The sequence below is a fragment of the Eleutherodactylus coqui genome, chromosome 3 (genome assembly GCF_035609145.1).
Source record: "Eleutherodactylus coqui strain aEleCoq1 chromosome 3, aEleCoq1.hap1, whole genome shotgun sequence".
Classification (NCBI taxonomy): Eukaryota; Metazoa; Chordata; class Amphibia; order Anura; family Eleutherodactylidae; genus Eleutherodactylus; species Eleutherodactylus coqui.
In genome coordinates, this window is record NC_089839.1 from 251132307 (window position 1) to 251152783 (window position 20477).

The 20477-nt window shown below is 41.9% G+C and overlaps 1 protein-coding gene across 1 annotated transcript; it reads right to left on the bottom strand.

Moving 5' to 3' along the window:
- Positions 1-1050: 1050 nt before the first annotated feature.
- On the bottom strand, positions 1051-19214 carry LOC136619999 (flavin-containing monooxygenase 3-like). The gene is made up of 8 exons (XM_066594734.1): positions 19080-19214; positions 17389-17577; positions 15060-15222; positions 13863-14005; positions 12777-12973; positions 4750-5105; positions 4580-4652; positions 1051-1479 (listed from the first exon to the last, which is right to left on the bottom strand). The coding sequence occupies exons 1-8, from the start codon at positions 19209-19211 to the stop codon at positions 1134-1136; spliced, it is 1599 nt and encodes a 532-aa protein (XP_066450831.1). The 5' UTR covers positions 19212-19214; the 3' UTR covers positions 1051-1133.
- Positions 19215-20477: the final 1263 nt, after the last annotated feature.

A 20477-nucleotide genomic window follows, 5' to 3' on the forward strand; every position in this document is an offset into this window, starting at 1 on the left:
TAGGGAGGAGGGAGAAGCCGATTGGCTAACAGAAATGTTGATCACCATCCAAAATTCTCAGACACAAGCAGGACTAATTAACCTACACTAGAAAGCACAGGAGCTGTTAACCCTAGCTAGTCTGGACAGAACCTATACAAACTAGGTGTGCTGGCGAATAAGTAACCGTGTGCTGACGGAGACATAACAAGAACACATACAAGAGTTTGTAAAGATGGTGATAGATTCTCTTTAAAGGGATTTTCCACTGAAATAATATTGATGACCTATCGGGAGAGGTCATGAATGGTTGATTGGCCGGGGTCCGACACTTGGGACTGTGACTGATCAGCTGAGTGGGCGCGGGCTGTCAGCGCCACAATAAACAAGGTCAATGTAAGCGTTGCTTGCAGTTACAAGTGCCGGCCACTACATGGGAGGTTGGCGTGGAGACTTCCCCTCCAAATACACAGAGGTCAGAGCGAAAGCCTCCGAGCTGACCTCCCATCTACTGCCCAGTGCTTGTAACTGCAGGCATGGCTGTCATTGATTTCAATGAGAGCTGTGACTGCAGTTACAAGCGCCGGACACTACACAGAGGTCGGCGCGGAAACTTCTGCTCAGACCTATGTGTTATAGCAACACTGACAGCATGCGCCCGCACAGCTGATCGTTGGGATACCGAGCAGCGGACACCGGCCGAGCAACTATTGATGACCTACCCTGATGATAGGTCATCAATTGTATTTCAGTGGAAAACCTATTGTTTCAATAGCTCTCTCAAGTTCAAAATCCCTTTCAACAATGTAAAACTTATTTTAAGAAAGACTTGTATTAAATAATTTCACAAATAATGATGCTAGCGACCTATAACCACATTAGTTTTCTTTTTACAATACTAGAATGAGATATAAAACATTATATTGAGATGTTGAGAGGAAGCATACATAGTTATACATTTGTATTGTCAATTATAATTATATGCTATTTCCCTTCTCAAAATTCAATGGAAACTTGTCAGAATAGAACGAATAAAAGTGTGCAGAGAGACTAAGATATATAGATGTGTATTGATACAATATAGAATTTTTTTCACTTATTTTATAGTTATGATGACAAGCTCTCAAAAAACGTGAACTGTGTTTTGTAACATATTAACATCTCAGGATAACGGCTAAAAGCAGAATCCCAAAGCAAAGTATCCAAGTTATAAGTGATTTCAAATGAGATTTAGGATTTTGCTTTGGCACCCTTGTTCTTAGAGGCTTTTCAATTCGATCCCATTGGGCTAAAATTGCTTCTCGGGCTCCATCCCATTTTCCTGGACCAGTCAGACGGAATTGATAGGGATTGCAGGGCCCAAAAACAACCTTCCATGCCAAAATCGGGTCTGTTAGAAACAGCTTCGATATGTTTAGATCCACTCCTATATCTGCAGAGAGACCATCCATGTATCCAATGTAATCTGAGCGACGAAAATTATTTTCGGTGGTAGCAAACCTTATTGTGCAAAGAAAAGCAATACAATGTATTAATTAATGATAATAAATAGCCATCACATCAATATAATTCTAAAATCTTTAAAAAACCTATTCAGTTTCCATTTATGTGTTCATATATTAGCAAATTACAAAACAATTTACAAGGAAATATGGAGTTAAAAGGGGTATCCCCAGAAATGGCAGGTAGTAAATGTTTGATTGCTGGGAGTCCCACCTCTGGGAGCCTAACCAATTATGAGAACACAGTCCTGTGACCTGCGTTTCTCCCTACGGCATTCTCCGCAGTGCATAGGAGCTTGTAAGGAGCCAATCCTTTTGCACTGCTGCTCCATTTAACTGTATGGGACTGACAGAGATCGCCAAGCACTGTACTTGGCTTCTCTTTCAGCAGTCCAATAGAATTTCATGAAGTGGTAGCATGCATGGCCGGGAACTGTCCATTCAAATTCTTCCTCATTGCAAAGGACGGAGTGAGGAAAAAAAGGGGACATGGCACCTCTGTTCTCATGATTGTGGAGGTCCCAGCAGTGTATCCCACAGCAATTGTACATTTATCACTTCTGGATATACCTCTTTAACATTGGGGGCCACCCATTCAGAACACCCATTAGCCAGATGGACAGCTTCTTCAAAGAATGTTGCTCTGAAGTACTTAGCATTTTGATGCATTATACAAACAACCCATTGATTTCATTAGGCGCTACATAATGCTAGATTTGCTAGGTTCCACCATAGATTGCAGCTATTTACTGGGGGTCCCAGTAGCAGGACACCCTGTGATTAACTTATCACTGATGGACCCTTCTACCAAAAAGGAGAGGTGATAAAAGTCTGATCAGTTAAGGTCCCACTGCTGAGACACCCACTGATTCCAAAAACGGGGATCTTGTGCCCCCCTCTGCTCTTTGTGGGCTCTCTGCACCCCCCCCCCCCCCCGCCCCCCATTGCAGGAGAAAATTGAATGGAGCTGCGGTCGTGCATGCACAGTGTTGCTCCATTCATCTTCAATGGAACTGCTGGAGATGACCGAGCACTTGTACTCGGCTATTTCCATCATCCCCATTGAAATAAATGCATCAAGACTGCTACTCCATTCAATACTTACATTACTGCAGATGAGTGCAGAGAGCCAGCAGTGACCAGAAGAGGGGAACACGGGATCCTTGTTCTTAGGATTGATGGGGGTTTCAGCAGTGAGACCACCACCGGTCAGACTTTTATCATCTATCCTATGGAGAGGTGATAAGAGGTGATTTTGCTACAACCTATTTAAAGCCTTCTTATTCTTGGACAAATAATTAAAATCCCTCCTAAGGCAGCTGTAGTTGTATATTAGCTGTAGTGGAGCCAGAAATTATGTTCTTAAGCTGCATATGGTATGTATTTCCTATGGCGTCTTCCTTTCCTGCTGCTGATTTCTGTAAATACACTTTTCTCTTTTCATGCTTGCCGATATGAGATATTCCCCAACCCTTCTCCTATCCATGTTCTCTGACAGAAGTACTGAGTGAAATATAGAAGCTGCATTTCCTTTGTCCTTTTAGTATTTTTATTGTTTTATGCTAGATGGATCTTGGGGTCTGAGGTAAGGTAATGAAAATATCATTTTCCCTTAAAAATGTATAATACAAAAGTTTAACCCTTTCATGACCAAGGGTAATTGATGCTCTGGAGTCCAGGTCACATTCTGAGCTTCTGGTATTTCCACTTTCAAAAAATCATAACTTTTTTATTTTTCCAGTGATGTATTTACATAAGGACTTGTTTTTTTGGGACTAGTTGTATTTTTTTATGCTACCATTTAACTAACCATACAATGTATTGGAAGACTTTTAAACATTTCTAAGTAGGGCGAAACAGGAAAAAAAAAGCTACACAATTTCACCATTAGGGGAGGTGGGGGCATTTTTACCACGTTCATGGTAAAGATTACATGTTTTTATTCTGTGGGTCAGTATGATTACAGTGATACCAGATTTATAAGGTTTTTTTTTTCTATAGTGTTATTTAAAAAAATACAATAAAATACTTAAAAAAAAATAGCTTTTTGTCACCATTTTTTGACCCCCATAATTTTTTATTTTTTCATCGGTATGTTTGTATTGGTATCATTTTGGGAACATATGACTTTTAGATTCCTTTTTATTCAGTTTTTCCTTGGAGATATAGTGACTAAAAAGCACAATTCTGGCATTATGTTTTTTCTGATGGAGTAATCCATGTGGGATTAATAATGTAATATTTTAATAAACTGGACTTTTTTCAGATGTAGCGATACCAATTTTTAGATTTAGGCAAAGTTTTTTTTACTATTTTTTATTATTAGTTAAAAAAAATCAATAGTTAACTCTTTATTTTTCCCCATAGGGGACTTGAACTTGTGGTCATTTGATTGTGTATACACTATATTGCAATACTATGGTATTGCATTATACCTTGCTCTAACAGACTGCCTATTAAAGATGTGCTACAGGCACACCTTAATAGGCAGAAATACATGGCAGCTCTGGAGGCCTTCAGAAGGCCCCTGTGATCTTTCGAGGAGGAAGTCGTTCAGGACATTTCAATCCCTATCAATCCGGACATTTAAAAACTGCTGTCAGAACTGATGGTGACAATTAAAGGGTTAACAACCACAGTCAGAGTTAGCTCTGATTGCAGCTTTTGCAGCAGCTGTGGATTGTCAGAGACAGCTGATACCTGTCCTGTATAGATGCTGGACAGCTATATAAGTGCTAACTGCACAAGGTATGTGCAGTTAGGATGCAAGTAATCATATGTATGCCACTGAAAGGTTAATGTATTCACACGAACTACTGATAAAGTCTAAAATGACAGTAAACTAGTACTTTAGGCTGAACAAAGACTTGTGTCCATCCAGTTCAGCCTCTTACCCCACAAACCCATGTTGATCTAGAGGAAGGCTCACTTCAAACAGGTGAACACATTTATCTCTTGCAGTGAAATCTGCCCTAACTACAAAAATCTCCAATTTGATTAGCATCATAAACCCAGACAAACCATGACGATTACCAGATCTATATTTACAATGAGCTATTTGATGAAATAGGTAATAAAAATGCTGCTTTTCAACATACAATTTCTTTCTCAGCTGTTCATCCTTTAGCATTTCTTTTCTAATTCCTTCAGTGTCTGGAAGTTTGTGTAATCCTAAAAATAAAATAATTTTGAAAGGATTAAATTAATATTGGTCATGACTTCCTTTCTTTACTGTTATTTCCTTGAATATGGTTTCACAATTCCTTACCCTTAAAAAGTCTAGTGGCCCATCGAGACTGAAGTTCAGCGACCACCATTGTTGGCCCAAGTGGAAGGATAAATGCAATGAATGCTATTGTTGGCTTTTCGATTCCCAGAGGGATTATCTTTTTGTAAAGAGATCCTTTGTTTTCATCCTTTTTAACAATAGATTCATCCAGAAAAGGAAAACTATAATCATAGCCTGTGGCAAGCAAAACGATATCAAGATTGTCCACAACAGAACCATCTGCAAAATGGACTGAGTTCTCAGTGAACCGGCTCACATGTGGCTTGACCATAATCGATCCAGACAAAATACGGCTTGGAAGTTCCTCATTCACCAAAGGTTCTTTCCATACAGACCTATGATTACAAATATTATCAATAGTAATTTCAAATAAGAAACATAGGATGTAGCTATAGTTAACGGGCTTATCGTAGTAACTCAATTTACAGCATTTTAGTACATTGAACTTGAGTTTAGAGATGAGCGAACACCAAAATGCTCGGGTGTTCGTTATTCGAAACGAACTTCCCGCGATGTTCGAGGGTTCGTTTCGAATAACGAACCCCATTGAAGTCAATGGGCGACCGGAGCATTTTTGTATTTCGCCGATGCTCGCTAAGGTTTTCATGTGTGAAAATCTGGGCAATTCAAGAAAGTGATGGGAACGACACAGCAACGGATAGGGCAGGCGAGGGGCTACATGTTGGGCTGCATCTCAAGTTCACAGGTCCCACTATTAAGCCACAATACCGGCAAGAGTGGCCCCCCCCCCTCCCAACAACTTTTACTTCTGAAAAGCCCTCATTAGCATGGCATACCTTTGCTAAGCACCACACTACCTCCAACAAAGCACAATCACTGCCTGCATGACACTCCACTGACACTTCTTCTGGGTTACATGCTGCCCAACCGCCCCCCCTACCCCCCACAGCGCACACCAAAGTGTCCCTGCGCAGCCTTCAGCTGCCCTCATGCCACACCACGCTCATGTCTATTTAGAATTGCGTCTGCCATGACGAGGGACCGCAGGCACACACTGCAGAGGTTGGCACGGCTAGGCAGCGACCCTCTTTAAAAGTGGCGGGGCGATAGCCCACAATGCTGTACAGAAGCAATGAGAAATAGAATCCTGTGCCACCTCCATCAGGAGCTGCACACGTGGGCATAGCAATGGGGAACCTATGTGCCACACACTATTCATTCTGTCAAGGTGTCTGCATGCCCCAGTCAGACCGCGGTTTTTAATTCATAGACACAGGCAGGTACAACTCCCTATTGTGAAGTCCCTGTGGACCCACAGCATGGGTGGCTCCCTGGAACCCACCGGCGGTACACAAAAATATCCCATTGCATTGCCCAACACAGCTGAGGTAGTAATGTCGTGCATAATACAGGTGGGCTTCGGCCCACACTGTATGCCCCAGTCAGACTGGGGTTCTTTACAAGTGGAAACAGATGCATTTATAATTCCCTGTGGACCCACAGCATGGGTGGGTGCCAGGAAGCCACCGGCGGTACACAGAAATATCCCATTGCATTGCCCAACACAGCTGAGGTAGTAATGTCGTGCTTAATGCAGGTGGGCTTCGGCCCACACTGCATGCCCCAGTCTGACTGGGGTTCTTTTCAAGTGTACAGATGTAGTAAAAACTCTGTGTGCACCTACAGCATGGGTGGGTGCCAGGAAGCCACCGGCGGTACATAGAAATATCCCATTGCATTGCCCAACACAGCTGAGGTAACGTCAGCTGTAATGCAGGTAGGCTAAAAATTCATTTGATTACACTGTAGGCGAGGGCCCACAAAAATTGCTGTATCAACAGTACTAATGTACATCCAAAAAATTGGCCATGGCCAGCCAAGAGGGCAGGTGAAACCCATTAATCGCTTTGGTTAATGTGGCTTAAGTGGTAACTAGGCCTGGAGGCAGCCCAGTGTAACGAAAAATTGGTTCAAGTTAAAGTTCCAACGCTTTTCAGCGCATTGAAACTTTTAAAAATTGTTCAGAAAAATTATTTGAGTGAGCCTTGTGGCCCTAAGAAAAATTGCCCGTTCAGCGTGATTACGTGAGGTTTCAGGAGGAGGAGCAGGAGGAGGAATATTAGACACAGATTGATGAAGCAGAAATGTCCCCGTTTTGGATGGTGAGGGAGAACGTAGCTTCCATCCGCGGGTGCAGCCTACGTATTGCTTACGTATCCTTGCTGTCCGCTGGTGAAGAAGAGAAGTCTGGCGAAATCCAGGCTTTGTTCATCTTGATGAGTGTTTGCCTGTCGGCACTGTCGGTTGACAAGCGGCTACGCTTATCTGTGATGATTCCCCCAGCCGCACTAAACACCCTCTCCGACAAGACGCTAGCCGCAGGACAAGCAAGCACCTCCAGGGCATACAGCGCTAGTTCAGGCCACGTGTCCAGCTTCGACACCCAGTAGTTGTAGGTGGCAGAGGCGTCACGGAGGACGGTCGTGCGATCGGCTACGTACTCCCTCACCATCCTTTTACAGTGCTCCCGCCGACTCAGCCTTGACTGGGGAGCGGTGACACAGTCTTGGTGGGGAGCCATAAAGCTGTCCAGGCCCTTAAAGACTGTTGCACTGCCTGGGATGTACATGCTGCTCGATCTCCGCACCTCCCCTGCTACCTTGCCCTCGGTACTGCGCCTTCTGCCACTAGTGCTGTCGGCTGGGAATTTTACCATCAGCTTGTCCGCAAGGGTCCTGTGGTATAGCAACACTCTCGAACCCCTTTCCTCTTCGGGAATGAGAGTGGGCAGGGTCTCCTTATAGCGTGGGTCGAGCAGTGTGTACACCCAGTAATCCGTTGTGGCCAGAATGCGTGCAACGCGAGGGTCACGAGAAAGGCATCCTAACATGAAGTCAGACATCTGTGCCAGGGTACCTGTACGCAACACATGGCTGTCTTCACTAGGAAGATCACTTTCAGGATCCTCCTCCTCCTCAGGCCATACACGCTGAAAGGATGACAGGCAATCAGCCGGTGTACCGTCAGCAGTGGGCCAAGCTGTCTCTTCCCCCTCCTCCTCATCCTCCTCATGCTCCTCCTCCTCCTGTACGCGCTGAGAAATAGACAGGAGGGTGCTCTGACTATCCAGCGACATACTGTCTTCCACCGCCCCCGTTTCCGAGCGCAAAGCAGCTGCCTTTATGCTTTGCAGGGAATTTCTCAAGATGCATAGCAGAGGAATGGTGACGCTAATGATTGCAGCATCGCCGCTCACCACCTGGGTAGACTCCTCAAAATTACCAAGGACATGGCAGATGTCTGCCAACCAGGCCCACTCTTCTGAAAAGAATTGAGGAGGCTGACTCCCACTGCGCCGCCCATGTTGGAGTTGGAATTCGACTATAGCTCTACGCTGTTCATAGAGCCTGGCCAACATGTGGAGCGTAGAGTTCCACCGTGTGGGCACGTCGCACAGCAGTCGGTGCACTGGCAGCTTAAAGCGATGTTGCAGGGTGCGCAGGGTGGCAGCGTCCGTGTGGGACTTGCGGAAATGTGCGCAGAGCCGGCGCGCCTTTACGAGCAGGTCTGACAAGCGTGGGTAGCTTTTCAGAAAGCGCTGAACCACCAAATTAAAGACGTGGGCCAGGCATGGCACGTGCGTGAGGCTGCCGAGCTGCAGAGCCGCCACCAGGTTACGGCCGTTGTCACACACGATCATGCCCGGTTGGAGGCTCAGCGGCGCAAGCCAGCGGTCGGTCTGCTGTGTCAGACCCTGCAGCAGTTCGTGGGCCGTGTGCCTCTTATCTCCTAAGCTGAGTAGTTTCAGCACGGCCTGCTGACGCTTGCCCACCGCTGTGCTGCCACGCAGCGCGACACCGACTGCTGGCGACGTCCTGCTGCTGCTGACACATCTAGATTGCGAGACAGAGGTTGAGGAGGAGGAGGAGGGTGCTTTAGTGGAAGAAGCATACACCGCCGAACATACCACCACCGAGCTGTGGCCCGCAATTCTGGGGGTGGGTAGGACGTGAGCGGTCCCAGGCTCTGACTCTGTCCCAGCCTCCACTAAATTCACCCAATGTGCCGTCAGGGAGATGTAGTGGCCCTGCCCGCCTGTGCTTGTCCACGTGTCCGTAGTTAAGTGGACCTTGCCACTAACCGCATTGATGAGGGCGCGTACAATGTTGCGGGAGACGTGGTCGTGCAGGGCTGGGACGGCACATCGGGAAAAGTAGTGGCGACTGGGAACTGAGTAGCGCGGGGCCGCCGCCGCCATCATAGCTTTGAAAGCCTCCGTTTCCACAACCCTATACGGCAGCATCTCAAGGCTGATAAATTTGGCTATGTGGTGCTGCTCTTCCTCCGAATCCTCTGTGCGCTGCTCCCTCGGACTTACTGCCCTTACTACTACCTCACTGCAAGACAACTGTGTCTCATCGTCATCGTCCTCCTCACACACAGAAAGTTCTTGAGACAGTTGGCGGAAGTCCCCAGCCTCTTCCCCCGGACCCCGGGAACTTTCGAATGGTTGGGCATCAGTGACGATAAACTCCTCTGGTGGGAGAGGAACCACTCCTGCCCAATCTGAGCAGGGTCCCGAGAACAGTTCCTGGGAGTGTTCCCGCTCCTGAGCAGGTGTCATTGTAGTGGAGTGAGGAGGCTGGGAGGAAGGAGGAGCAGCAGACAGAGGATTCTGATTTGCAGCAGTGGACGGCGCAGAACTGCGGGTGGACGATAGGTTGCTCGAAGCACTTTCTGCCATCCAGGACAGGACCTGCTCACACTGCTCATTTTCTAATAACCGTCTCCTGCGTGGACCCATTAATTGGGCGATGAATGTGGGGACGCCAGAAACGTGCCTCTCTCCTAATCGCGCAGCAGTCGGCTGCGACACACCTGGATCAGGAGCTCGGCCTGTGCCCACACCCTGACTTGGCCCTCCGCGTCCTCGGCCGCGTCCACGTCCTCTAGGCGTACCCCTACCCCTCAGCATGCTGTATTACCAGTGATTTGATTTCACAGGCAGGAAATAAATTGGCGCAAGACTGCAGGCCAAATATAATTTTTTCCCTTTTTTGAAAACGAAAGGCCCCACTGCCTCTAGTGAATGAATAATCTAAGTTTAATAACTGTGCTCTGGCCCTGCTAATGTGTCACAGAACGTGAGGGTGGCAGAGTTATTAACTCTGGCAGAGCAGGTATTTTTTTTCCCAATTAAGGAAAGCAAATGGCGAAGCCAGCAGTAAACCGTAACTGGGTGCGTCTGATTTTTAAACGTTGCACACGCAGCCGACACGTGTCCACCGCCCTTAGGACGGACAGAGGCAGGACAAATAGAATTATTTTCAGTTTTTTTCCACCAAAAGGCAGCACTGCGTATATTCAATGAACATGAGAAGTTTAATAACTGTGCTGTGTCCCTGCTAATGTGTCACAGAACTTGAGGGTAGCAGAGTTATTAACTCTGGCAGAGCAGGTATTTTTTTTCCCAATTAAGGAAAGCAAATGGCGAAGCCAGCAGTAAACCGTAGCTGGGTGCGTCTGATTTTTTAACATTGTACACGCAGCTCACACGTGTCCACAGCCCTTAGGACGGGCAGAGGCAGGACAAATAGATTTCGTTTCCCTTTTTTTACACCAAAAGGACCCACTGCGTATATTCAATGAACATGAGAAGTTTAATAACTGTGCTGTGTCCCTGCTAATGTGTCACAGAACTTGAGGGTAGCAGAGTTATTAACTCTGGCAGAGCAGGTATTTTTTTCCCAATTAAGGAAAGCAAATGGCGAAGCCAGCAGTAAACCGTAGCTGGGTGCGTCTGATTTTTTAACGTTGTACACGCAGCTCACACGTGTCCACAGCCCTTAGGACGGACAGAGGCAGGACAAATAGATTTTGTTTCCCTTTTTTTACACCAAAAGGACCCACTGCCTCTATTGAATGAATAATCTAAGTTTAATAACTGTGCTGTGTCCCTGCTAATGTGTCACAGAACTTGAGGGTAGCAGAGTTATTAACTCTGGCAGAGCAGGTATTTTTTTCCCAATTAAGGAAAGCAAATGGCGAAGCCAGCAGTAAACCGTAGCTGGGTGCGTCTGATTTTTTAACGTTGTACACGCAGCTCACACGTGTCCACAGCCCTTAGGACGGACAGAGGCAGGACAAATAGATTTTGTTTCCCTTTTTTTACACCAAAAGGACCCACTGCCTCTATTGAATGAATAATCTAAGTTTAATAACTGTGCTGTGTCCCTGCTAATGTGTCACAGAACTTGAGGGTAGCAGAGTTATTAACTCTGGCAGAGCAGGTATTTTTTTCCCAATTAAGGAAAGCAAATGGCGAAGCCAGCAGTAAACCGTAGCTGGGTGCGTCTGATTTTTTAACGTTGTACACGCAGCTCACACGTGTCCACAGCCCTTAGGACGGACAGAGGCAGGACAAATAGATTTTGTTTCCCTTTTTTTACACCAAAAGGACCCACTGCGTATATTCAATGAATAATAACTGTGTTGTGGCCCTGCCTACACAATTCTTTCCCTGTAGTATCAATGGAGGGTGCAATGCTCTGCAGAGGCGATTTTGAGAAGAAAAAAAAATGCAGCACAGCTAACAGCAGCCAGCACAGTACTGCACACGGTTAAATATGGCCCTAGAAAGGACCGTTGAGGTTCTTGAAGGCTACACTCACTCCTAACACTCTCCCTGCCTATCCAACACTTCTGTCCCTAATGCCGGGTGCAACGCTCTGCAGAGGCGATTTTGAGAAAGAAAAAAAAAAGGCACTGCTAACAGCAGCCAACACACAGGTATTACTGGCCCTAATAAGGACCTTTGGGGTTCTTGAAGCCTACACTAACTGCTATTTCTCTCCCTACAGCAGCTCCGGTACCAGCAGCACTGTCCCTCATCTAACTCACAAGGCATCTGAGGCGAGCAGCGGGAGGGGACGACTTTTATATTCGGGTGACATCTGATCTTCCCAGCCACTCACAGCAGGGGGGTGGTATAGGGCTTGAACGTCACAGGGGGAAGTTGTAATGCCTTCCCTGTCTTTCAATTGGCCAGAAAAGCGTGCTAACGTCTCAGGGAAGGAAGTGAAAGTAACCGGAACACCGCATGGTGTTCGTTACGAATAACGAACATCCCGAACACCCTAATATTCGCACGAATATCAAGCTCGGACGAATACGTTCGCTCATCTCTACTTGAGTTATAACACGTTATATGTTAAGTTAATGTTTACTACAGCTAAACAGTACAACAGTCAGAAATTCAGTAAAGCAAACTACTGCATGTCTAAAATAGTTGCCTTAGTATTAATACATAGGTTTTTTTTTTGTTATTTTAGCTACATACGAGCTTAAAATGTGGAATATACAGCCCTGGATTCTCACTTCTTAATTTGCAAAACCATTCATTGAGTGGGTCTTTCTACATAGACATATAGGATTTGATCTCACAGTGGAATTCCTGTGTCACATTGTTCGGTGTGGATTTGGACTTAAAATCCACAAAAGAAATCAAAAGTAAACCATGAATTTCTGCAACAGATTTGCATTTTTAGTTTACGGTGTCGTTCTACACACAGATTTAGCCCCCTTCAATGGGGAAAGTCCACATAAAGACTTTTTAATGCAGAATCTGCATCAAGATGCAACCATATCACATTTATTGCGACCCGACACGTTAAAATCACGTTGTATAATATATGGCATTCATTACAGTTTAGGAAGACTTTTAGGATGCTGATTTGATGTGGAATCAGCATGGATTTTGCTTCAAATATGCTGCAAAACACGCTGTGTGAGCAAGGTCATATAATAATAATAAGAATAGAGAAAGATTACCAAAAAGGTGGTAAAGAATGAAGCTGAAAGTAAATGTCCTTCTTGTAATACAATTAGTGAGCTCAGCTGCTTACTGTATACAATTATGCTATTGAGCTCAGTGAACAAACAGTATGTGCCCTCTCAGGTCCATACTGAATATAATCTATCACACATGCATAATCTGAATATTCAGTCATGTCATAAAACATAACAATCATGTCCTTTTAATTTACCCCTCTGGTTGTATGTTGTACAATTCATGGTCAAATTGAGCATTCATGGCCTTCTTTAGCATCCATCGAGACACGGCTGGTGGCATTATTGTGCTGATCCAGTTGCGGTAACGACATACGGCGTCTAAATCATAAGGAAGTCCTCCTTTTCCACAGCGCTGAACAACCCAAACCCCTTGTCTAGAGCTAAGATATACCTGCAAACAATAAATAATTGACTAGATCGAATATCAGGCGTGTTAACTAATAATGGAATATCCAACTTTTGATACTTAGTGTGGTCTTTGTAACACAGAAGCGCCAAGCCAACTTGTAGGAGGCAAATGCCTTCTACTTTAAAAATATGAGTGGGCTGCTGTTCCCTGTTGTAAGGAGGGAATAATGAAAAGGGTATTGGAGAGGTGATCGGTACATGCCTGTTTATGCAGTTAAGGGGGGAATAGGAGGGATCAAGGAGGTGGTCAGAGTACGGTTATTATAACAGGAACCATATTCTGTTGTCCTATTAATGTACTGAGCTCACTGAGTCTCTTGCATCATATATACTGGCTCACACAATGTCTACAGCTGATGCTCAGAAGATAGGCAGATTGGAAGGTCTTTCAAAACTTTCAAATATGATTTGTTGAAAATCTTACTTTACTTTTTGAAATATGATAGCACTAATGTAAGTCCCATAATGCATATTCATATGGACCACATGATGTAGGTAACATTACACAAGTCACGTGATTAGAGAACATAGTGTGAGACACATAGGGCAGTAGTGAAAAAAATGAGAACAAATGCAAAGCATGGAGTGTGCAAATACGAGATGTACTTATTGTATCCTGCTACATTTTTGGATCATTTACGGTCCTGCTCCCTAACTTCTCTGCTTACCAGATGCAAAGGCTTTGGAGGGAATCTCACTGGCATTCATCTCTCAGGCAATTCAAATCTCATGTCTAATACTGGGTTGCAACTCTAACCTTATCTTAGGCCAATAGCATCTTCCTTCAGTGAGCCGGACTGGTTTACTAAACAGGTCCTTTGCCATGCAGCTTTGCTGTCATAATGAGTTTCTTATAGTTGAGCGAAATGTACCTGTGATGCTCTTGTGCACAATTCAGTAGAGATATCAACTCCAGTGTTACCCATTCCAATTATCAATACTCGTTTTCCATCAAAACCAATGGGCCTTTTGTATTCTTGACAATGGATTATTTGACCTTTAAATTTTTTGATACCTTTAAATAAATAAATAAAGCAAATAGGCAAATTGGAAATTATATTCATATTAAACAGAACATTCCTAACATGCATAGACAAAGAAGTGAGGAAGACAAGACTTATCCACAAATTCAATTAAAAAAAAACTTTCCATTAAAAAATAATTTCACACTGTTGAAATATTAACTAAAAGAATTTCCTGTTAAGATAAATTCAATGAAGTGTGAAACCTTAAGCAAATGACAACCTTTGAGCTGGGATTGTCAGAATGTATAGCTGCAACAGCAGAAGCTTAGTTATAGGCTCACGGGTTGTGATGCAAAAGTTCAACTTGGATGCCCTCCGGTCCTTATCACCTATGTCAAAATCATCCTCTCACTCTTTATACATTTGTGTATACATTATATGAGTAAGGGCTCATGCACATAGGCATACAGTATTATGACTCTGTACAACTTGAAGTTGTATAAAACTGTAATAGGGCTCCTAGAGCACTGTATGCAGGCCTACTGTACCTTTGTATGTCTATGGAGGCCTAAAGAGTTTTTTTTTCTGCCTGATTCTTTATGACTCCATCAGTAAAAAAATATAATGTGGGATATAGTGAAATAATTCTAAAGGATAATACCTCCCTAATACGAAGTCTTACATACCAGGAGAGCAAATGTGCATTTTTTTGCAGTGATTTTCACAAAGTTCCAGATCCAAATATTAATCCACAACCCAGACCAGACTCCTGAATTAATTTAGACACCAGACCACAAAATGAATTCAGACCCAGATCAGACTCATTAATATATGTAGATCCTCAGACCAGATCCAAAGTCTCTGAACTAACTAAAATTCTAAAGTTTTCACACTTCTTATCTATTAACTAATCTAAAGGAGTTGTAGCAGCATATAAAGGTATCTCCTATCCACAAGATGGGGATTACTTTATGATTGTGGGGGTCTGACCTTTGGGTCTACCGCTGATTCTATTTCGATATGCTATGGCATAATATACCTGACCAAAGATTTTCTAAATTAGGTACAAAAAAGCTAAAGTAAAAGTAACTATTTTATAGCTACCTGGAAGGGTGTTCATGGCTGCTACAGGTTGTGCATGCTGACCTGTACAAACCATAACTGCATCAAAGATGTCTGTCTTCTTTTCTCCGTTGCTTTCTGTAGTAACTAACCACCGACCAGTGACTGGGAAGTCAGAATGCTTCTCTACTCGGCAAACAGTTGTCTAAGTCCAAGAAGTCACAGACAAATAAAAAGAATATAATTGAGATAATATCAATAGGAGGCTTTAATGTACATTGTGCATAATACATAAAAGGCTGCAGTTATGAATCAGATCACAAAGAGTTAATATTTATCTGTAGTGTTTTTAGCAGATTGAAACACATTACTATGTGATATATTTTAATTGGCTTGTGTAAAAGGGCCCTTAGCCCATATAGTGATTTCGTACTGGAGCACCCTGCTGTCCGTCTATCTCTACCCCTGTGTATATAGTAGCTGCAATTTCAATTATATTTGAATTACTCTCTATGGTATCATCGATTCAGTTTTTATGCAACATCTTGCGTTCCAAATGTATATTCATTCTTTATTTATTAACATAATATATACCCGCATGTAATAACATACTGTAATTCCGCTATTAGAGTGATAAAATAGATACAGCAGAAGTGAGAGTGTCATGATGTGATATCATGCCAATATTTGTAATCTGCATTTTACAGTAAGTCTGCAGGTAAAATTAACAAGGTTTTTATTTTTTAATAGAAACTGTGTTTCAGGTAAATTAGTAATCCAAAAACAGCTTCACATATATTACAAATGACAACAAAATCAGCCCTATTAGGTCAGGAGGTCACTGAAAAGAACTAAAACTTAACTTTTATTTAATTATAAATATTAAAATGGACACGGAGACACAAATACACACGGATTTTAAATTCTAATATTTATAATTAAATAAAAGTTAAGTTTTCGTTCTTTTCAGTGATCCCTTTATATAAATTGAAGGACGTAATCTGCCACGGTGATAGTCTGTTAGGTCTGGAAAATTAAAATGATTGTCAATTAAAAAGTTAAGAAATCGCTGAAGGCAGTAGAGACCTCAAATAAAGGAGGAAATCACCGAAAAGGTTCCTATTAACATATAAATTTTATTAAGGAAATACTAAAATATTGGACAACTGTGAAAAGACAGAGATATGTTGACAAGACATAATCCGCATGTGTTACAGGTAAGAGCAAACATACATCATACCTGACCGAATTAAAAATATTTTTAAAAACAACATCAGGGCTAGATCTATGCGCATATGAGGGCTGAGCAGAAAAGGGGGACAAGATATGATAGTCCACCCAAATCTCAGTCACCCTAAAGACACACATAAGAGAAATGCTTGTAAAACAGTCAGCACACTAACTTGGCTATTTAACCAGCACATTGATGTTTGACTGTTAGCTCCTCATATCACCACCAGTCCACCATCAGGGCTGGTGGTATTATTTTTCTTTGCTGGTTATCAGTCTGTGCTTAGTATCTTAGCATACTCTTTATCTATGTTAGCTCTAGAACTTTGGATTGCTTTTCCTGACTTCTACATCTACTAGTTTATCACTCCTGATGAACTTATTTTGAGGAAAGTGTGTTGAGCCTGTTTCTATTATCATATATGTAGTCTGGAAATAGCTTGTTTGAGTGGACGCGAGTCGTTACATATATCCCTCTATGGCTCTCTTGTGACTACTGTGATTTGCAATTTATATCAGTAATAACTTTTTTGAGTCTGAGCTAAGTCTTCTGCTACTATCTTCTATGTAGGTAGTCTAGAAATAGCTTTTTAAGTGGTTGTGAGCCATTATCAACTTCCCTATATAGCTGTATTTAGATTACTAGTATATGCCGTTTATATTAGCGATAACTGAGCTCGTTTGATGGCAATCTGATATCTTTATAGACTGTTTTAGTGATTTCCTTCTTTCAGATTTTAGAACACAAGCGAGCGTTTCCACTTTTACCACTCACAATTTAGAGATGATGGCGGAACTTGCAAACCCATGTGCAGCTCGGTAGTCGGCTTTAAATTGCAAGCATTCTCAGCGCTTGTGTAATATCAACTTTCTTGTGGTTTCTAATTTGCTTTAAACTGATTTCGGTGTCTAAATTATATATTAGAAGTAAAACTGCAAAAAAATATATGTAGCAGTTGTATGTACTGTGAACTGAATGGATATATGTAGTAGCAATAGTGCCATATTTAAAAAAGGGCAAATTAGGTTTCAAATTTAATTTATTTTAATTTAATTAACTTTATGTAATAATACATTTATTTTGCTGTGTTTAATAATTGACCTTACTAGAATTAGTATGTGAAATCTAAATCTTTCTTACCTTAAAGTTTATGTATTGCAACAGTTTAAAATGCTCTGCGTAGAGCTTGATGTATTCAAAGTATTTGTGATTTGGTAAAAAGTTTGGAAAATCATCCGGCATTGGAAAGTCACTAAGACACATTATTTCTTTGGAAACATTGGTGACCAAAGACTTGTAGATGCTGGCTCTTCCTTCTTCTACTTCATCCTGAAATAGTATTAAAACAAGGACAGCGCTCCAAGGTTAAAATATAAACAAAATCAGAATTCTCCAAACTGAAGGGAACTCAGCTGGTATCACCAGTCCACCCACAATAGGCAGAAGTGCTGAAAAAGCAAGGAGCAGAAGACATCTGGATGCCAAATTCTGCAAAAACGAGTCATGACTAGCAGAAGTCATCATGGCAGAGGAAGACGGAAAGGAGGACTACAATCAGAGAAGACCTGGGAGTCACTTTATTATGAGTCTTTATTCTCCCTCTGTGTTTGATGGGCTATAATATTTTTGTTTGCGAAAAAACAACTCCCAGTATACTCTTCCCATTGTTAAAGCTATACTTGGAGTTGGAATTTTGCATGGTATAAAATTACATTCTAACGGTTAACTTGACTTTGCAATTGCTCACTGTACTGTTTTGGGGGACTGTATTTACAGTAAGTCATGAGCTTGGTTCTGATAATGGATTTATGTGAGGAGCTTGGTTATGGTGCAGTGTTTATGTATTGATGTTAGTCTTGATGTTGTATTTATGCTACAGAAGGCAGACGTAAACGTGTTACAGATGGGTCACTGTTCATTGGCCAGTGCTAGGTGCTTGTTCCCTAGGCTAAAATGTGCCAGCCCCTGGGGGCATAGTTGGCAGTCTGTTTGAGAGAGAGGATCATGGGGCAGCTTGTGTAACAGAAGGATATAGTGAAAGTCTGCATAACAGAAGGAAAGATTACAGGAAACAGTCATACTAGTATTATGTTGGAACAGAAAGAGCACACACATGGAGATAGTAGCAAAATAGAGAGTTTGTGAACTTTTGGTCAGGAAAAGGTTAAGAGGGTGCTGGATATGCAATGAGGCAAAGATGTCTGGCAAGCAAACCCTGCAGAGAGAAGTGAAAGCTGTAAGAAGCCTTCATGGTGGTCTGGGCTGGATGGGATAAATAAGAAAGTATATTGCTACAATCAAAGATCACCTATGATTATGGGATTCAATTGTACTGTATTCACTTGTAAGTTTTGCAGAGTGCCTATGTAGAACAGGTATCTACTCCTATATAGTCACTGTGTGGTGGCAATATTGGTTTTATGTTCAGTAACAGTCTTAGTAGTAATATTATTGAGTTGCTATGTAATGGTAATGGTAGGGGTCGTGGTGCGTATTATTTGAATTTAGTGCATTTTGTTCAGTAATGGTATGGAGGTAATATTTCATCACTGTATGGTGTTAATATTTTGTCCTGTGTAGTGGAATTATTTGATAATTATGTATATATGTAAATCATCAGGGTTGGGCATATGCCTTGGAGCTTTTGCCTCTAACCTTTCAATACCCTAGCAACACCCCTGGAAGTGCTTGAGATCAGTGCAGTATAGATCTTTTCATACTGTTTTCTGAAATGACTGTGTTGTCTAAAAATGGCCCTGCTAACAGAGAAAAGTAATAATTGTAGGACAACTCATTTTTTTTACAATTTTAGGAAGAGGTGGTGCACTCACAGTAAATCTCCAGAGGCCTCCAATATCATTACTTCTTTCAAAGCATGTAGGCTCAAGACCTTCCTCTAGACATGCCTTAATAGCTCCCAAACCACTGATTCCAGATCCAATCACAGCAACTGTTTTAACCATTGTTCTATCTACAAGATGAAGAAAAAAAAATGTCAATCCAGATGTTGTTAATGACTTTAGAAAATATACAGGTTTGGCGGTATTTTTCTGTTTTCTCATTTCTTTTGACATTTCATATGAACCTCTTATGTGCACAATCCAGTGGAAAGTATATGTAATGCTGAAAGAGATATTCTGGAGATTATACATTTTTTTCAAGCTTTTACTCATCCACTGGGCAGGTTAAAACATATCGATCGGAATTCCCACAAATCCAGAGAACTGGGGATCCCAAAGTGAGAAGAAGATTGAATGGAGCTGTAGTTGCGCATTTACAATTTTTAATGGTTCTGCCAGAAAAAGAAACAAAACTCTGTCACTTTATTGGATCCAAAATATGAACAGCATTTTATTTAAATTTCATGGATCAAAACATCTTCCAAAATCGCGCTTAAATGTTTCAAAAAGAGTTCTTAATTATGGCATATTCATTTACAAAATGAACATTCTTTAAATGTACAAAAGAACCCATGAGGGAACAAAAAGTCATGGCCGATAACAGAATGATGTTAATTATGCTCTATCTGTGAACAGCAAAGCCTTTAAAATCCGATAATAGATTGACATTCATTATATTACATCTAATCAGAAAGGCATCTCAAAACCAATAGATGTTCAAGAGAGTCAAGTCACCAGATTAGTACTGATATGACAAATCCTACCACTGATTCAAGCCCACTAGACATCTATATATAGATATCCAAAAGGTCTCATTTCAGTAAGGCCTCTTTCACACGGGCTACAAAATTGCATGATTTTCCAACAAACGAATGTTTGTGAAACCCATGCAGTTTTCAAGCCAGTTTAACTTCTAAGCGACAAAGCCTGTTTGCACCTTAGTGATGAAGGCAAATTTTGGAAATCTGACATGTGTCAATTTAACATAGAATAACTCTGTAAAGGTTTTGCATATCCAAGTGATTCTGACACAGTTTTTTTTGCCACATATTGTACTTCATTTAGGTGTTAAAAATAGAGTGATAGAATTTGTGTATATGTATTAAAAGTGCTAAAATTGGGAAAATTTTGACATTTTGATTTGCTCACATTTTCAACTGTACTATCTCAAATATGTGCAAACATATTGTGCAATTTTTTGAGAAGACATATTTCCATCTGTTTACTTTATTTTGGATGCACATTTGCAAAACTTTAGTTTTTTTAACCATTGAGGAGACGTACAAATTTAACAATACTTATAAACATTTTGAGGAACACTTTGCTTTC